Here is a 4,676-nt window from a genome sequence, read left to right as displayed (position 1 = left end):
ACATATACAAATGTATAACACAGGATAAATGGTAACTACATAGAATTACAACAATCTAATCTGAAGGATGAAGGAGAAAGTAAAATTGTCATTAACTGCAGATGATAAAATCCCACCCAGAGAAAAATCTTGAAGACTCCCCCAAAAAAACTGGCATAAGTAATCAACAAATTCAGTAAACATACAGGATATAAAACTGATGTACAGAAATTAGTTGCATTTCCATGCACTAACATCCAACAGAGTTCTGTCTCCTAAGGAAGTCATCATGGCCCCTTAAGAACAGACTCATACATCAATGCTTCAGAAAAACATATATATACATATATATATATATATGTGTGTGTGTGTATATATATATATATACACACACGTACATACATATCTGATGCTGAGAAAGATTGAAGGCAGGAGGAGAAGGGAGCAACAAAGGATGAGATGGTTGGATGGCATCACCAACTCAATGAACATGAGTTTGAGTAAACTCTGGGAGATAGTGAAGGACAGGGAAGCCTGGCGTGCTGCAGTGCATGGGGTCGCAAACAGTCAGACACAACTTAGCAACTAAACAGCAACCACAAATACCTGCAAGGGAGGCAAAACATCCTTTATTCATATTATATGTTCCTTATCATAGGATAAGCCCCACCCACCAGAGTTTCAACAATCCTCCCTTTCTAAATCTTACGCATGTGTAAACTCATGGGAGATTTGGCAAAGACTTAAAATACACCTGTATTTACAGTCCTTCATTAAACAGAATAGTTCATGCAGCTCGTTGAAAATGAGACCTCCCAAACATTCATTAAGAGCCCAGTGAATCTCCAAGGGTAATATGTAAATGTAAATGACATCTGGTTTATGTCAGTTTGTTCAAGTTTCAAATCAATAGTGAATGCTGCTATACCTGTTGTTTCTCTTTTGAACCAGACCACAATGACCAAAAGCTTTTTATCTTTCTTCAACAATGAAACTGATGACAATTGGGAACCCTGCCCATCCCACTATTTCGTCTCCTGGCCCTTGAGGATTCCTGGGAATAAACAGCATTAAGCAGCACTATCAACTCTACTCCAGCCAACATACCATCCCTGCAGCCATAGATCTCTAGGAGATAAAACACTGTACCCACACGGGAGGAAGAGACGTATGCCAATTTTCCATATTTGTTTTTACTCCCTGCAATATTGAATATTCAGTAGTGCTATTATCACAATAATTTCCCACATAAGTCTCCTCACATCAAATTTTAATAGATCCTTTTGAGGTCAGAAATAATTGGGTGATCCAGTCCCATTGGCTATGTCAAACAGAGTAATTTTCCAGGCTAAGGAGGGCAGAAGAGAAAGAAAAGTTTGAGTCCCACAGTGGCAGAAATTACTATTGGCTGTGACATGGATTTTGAATATCATCTCCCATCAGAAATCCCCACTGGGTACCAGTTGCAAGAAATTACATCATCAGACTCATGAGTAAATGGCACTGAAGGGACCACGTGCGTCATTCCATTTCTCTTTATGATTCAAATCACCTCCTCCTTCCTTAGGTTACAGCTGGTGGAAACTAGGATGTAATCAAAATTTTATTAGATACTAAGCCCCCAAAGAGGCTTTACACAAGCATAAGCTATCTCAGACTGGTCTTCCCAGGAGGCACAACCAAGCCAATTGTATACCTGTTTCTGTCCGAAGAAACATTTCTCCTCTGTGTTCCGTTTCATTCTTGTCAGATGCCCAGAATGGACATCAGTGAGCACCATGTCTAGATTACGCTACATCCAAATATTTGAGGGGCAAGGTGTACACACTCCTGGGGCCTCTGTCAGGTCTCTCCTTCAGGGTCAGAAGCCCGAGATGGAACAGGGCTCCCTCTCAGAAGCAAAAAAGAAGTAGCAAGGTTCTAAACCTTAATGTTTCACAAATACTTACAGATATATTAATAAATGTTGAGGCCACTCCTCATGTAGGATGAAAACTATGAACCTCCAAGACGTGAAGATATCATATTCATGTGGCAACAAGTCAGCTGTTGCTCCATATTGGCATATTGCATATCAAACTAAGCCCCCTTTGCCAAAGGCAACAGGAATTTTATAGTCCATTCATAGGAATATTATTGAGGGTTGCTGCTGCTGCTAAGTCACTTCAGGCGTGTCTGACTTTGTGTGACCCCATAGACGGCACCCACCAGGCTCCCCCGTTCCTGGGATTCTCCAGGCAAGAACACTGGAGTGAGTGGGTTGCCATTTCCTTCTCCAATGCAGGAAAGTGAAAAGTGAAAGTGAAGTCGCTCAGTCATGTCCAACTCTTAGGGACCCCATGGGCTGCAGCACACCAGGCTCCTCTGTCCATGGAATTTTCCAGTCAGGAGTACTAGAGTGGGGTGCCATTGCCTTCTCTGATTATTGAGGGTTAAGATGATTCTAAAAAGACAAATCTGTCAGAAATCTCAACCTATGACTTTAGCAACACCCTCTCTTCTTTTGCAACCTCTTCAAGGCATCTTTGATTTCTTTGTTTCTCAGACTGTAAATCAAAGGATTCAACATGGGAATCATCACAGTGTAGAAGACCGATGCAAATCTGTCAAAGCTGGAGGAACCACCAGAGCTGGAACTCAAATAGACGAACATACCTGAGGTATAGAAGAGAGTGACTGCTGTCAGGTGGGAAGCACAGGTGTTGAAAGCCTTGGACCTGCCACTTCCTGTTGTGATCTTCATGATGGAAATGACGATGTAGACATAGGATATCATGATAATGGAAACATTTATTACCCCAAAGATCATTGTCAATAAAGCAGTAAAGAGTTGTACAGAGAACGTGTCAGTACAGGATAGAACTAACAGCTGTGGCATGTCACAGAAAAAGTGGTTGATGACATTAGGCCCACAGAAATGGAGCTGGAGCATGAAACATAATTGGAATACAGAAGCAGAAAGTCCAGCCAAGTAGGATCCCAGCACCATCCGACCGCAGAGAGCGGGCGACATGACTGACGAATACAGGAGTGGGTTACAAATGGCGGCATATCGGTCATAAGCCATGGCGGTCATGAGGCAAGACTCACTCAGCCCCATGGTGGAGAATACAAAGTACTGAACAGCACAAGCCACAAAGGTGATAGTTTGCCGCTCCTGGAAGAAGTCGTAGAGCATCTTGGGGGCGGTGGAGGTTACATAGCAGATGTCCATGAAGGACAGATTACTGAGAAAGAAGTACATGGGGGTGTGGAGGTGGGAGTCCATTCTTATTAAGATGAGGAGTGACAGGTTCCAAGTCAGGGTCAAAATGTATATCACCAGGAACACGACAAAGAGCACTACTATGATTCTGGGAAAATCTGAGAATCCCAACAGGATAAAATGAGTGATCTCTGTGATATTTCTTCCTCCAATCATTGGCTTGATGCTCTTAAAATCAGAAAAGAGACAAGAGAATACATTGCCTACTCATGAAATGATAGCATTATAAGTCTCATATATACCATATTTTCCCCCATTGAGAACTGGAAAAGGGGAATGCTCCACTGTCCTAGGGAGAGACCGCAGCTTTTCATCTTGAATTGTCAAGAAGTGCCTTCTCAATGCTCCATGGACTACAGAGTCCATGGAGTTCTCCCGGCCAGAATACTGGAGTGGGTAGCCTTTCCCTCCTCCAGGGGGTCTTCCCAACCCATAGATTAAACCCAGGTCTCCCGCATTGCAAGCAGATTCTTTACCAGCTGAGCCTCCAGGGAGCCCAAGAAGAGTGAATTGAGTAGCCTATCATTTCTCCAGCAGATCTTCCCAACCCAGGAATTGAACTGGTGTCTCTGCAGTTGCAGAATTGCAGGCAGATTCTTTACCTGCTGAGCCCCAAGGGAAAACAAATTATTTCAAGAGGTCTCAAAAATTAAAAGGCATAATTTTTTAATTGACTGAAACTTTGAAATAAAGCACACTCTATCTCAGCCAAAGCAATTGAAATTCTGTGCTTGTGTATAATGCAGAGACCTTTGGTTAAAACAACAGGGATTTTAAAGACCTCTGATGATTTAATATATGTGACTGTAGCTTCATAATAATAAAAGGATAAACAGCATCATTTCAGGATAAATTTGAACTAGCCCTTCTTCCCATGATGGTCATCCATATGGGTTTTCAAAAATTTCCTCTTTGCCCATAAAAAATTACCCTGTTTATGGAGCTGGTTCAGCCCCCAGGATAGGGGGAGGCAGGCCAAGGGTGCCATAGATGGAGACCCGACGGTCGTCTGATTTCCTGGAACCCAAATGCGGAGGGGCTAGTGGACACGTAGTGGCAACACAGATGTTTTATCAATGGTGCTGTATAGATGGAGAAGTCTTGAGGCTACTGTAAAAACAAGACTGAAAACCAGAAGCAGGAGGCTTAAGTCCAAATCCTGAGAACACCAGAGAACTCCTGACTCCAGGGAACCTTAATTGACAGGAGCTCATCAAACGCTTCCAAACCTACACTGAAACCGAGCACCTCCCAAGGGCTAACAAGTTCCAGAGCAAGACATACCACACAAATTCTCCAGCAACACAGGGAGACAGTCCTGAGCTTCAATATACAAGCTGCTCAAAGTCACTCCAAACCCACTGACATCTCATAACTCATTACTGGACACCTCATTGCACTCCAGAGAGAAGAAATCCAGCTCCACCCACCA

At 42.9% G+C, this 4,676-nt stretch overlaps 1 protein-coding gene across 1 annotated transcript; it reads right to left on the bottom strand.

Annotated features, from left to right (window-relative positions):
* Positions 1 to 2,461: 2,461 nt before the first annotated feature.
* LOC104993345 (olfactory receptor 5AN1-like) lies at positions 2,462 to 3,400 on the bottom strand. The gene has a single exon (XM_010846580.1). The coding sequence runs from the start codon at positions 3,398 to 3,400 to the stop codon at positions 2,462 to 2,464; it is 939 nt and encodes a 312-aa protein (XP_010844882.1).
* Between the last annotated feature and the right edge of the window lie 1,276 nt (positions 3,401 to 4,676).

This window comes from Bison bison, unplaced genomic scaffold, assembly GCF_000754665.1.
Source record: "Bison bison bison isolate TAMUID 2011002044 unplaced genomic scaffold, Bison_UMD1.0 scf7180017849133, whole genome shotgun sequence".
NCBI lineage: Eukaryota > Metazoa > Chordata > Mammalia > Artiodactyla > Bovidae > Bison > Bison bison.
The sequence above is the reverse complement of the archived record's forward strand: the minus strand, read 5'-3'. Positions and strand labels throughout refer to the sequence as shown.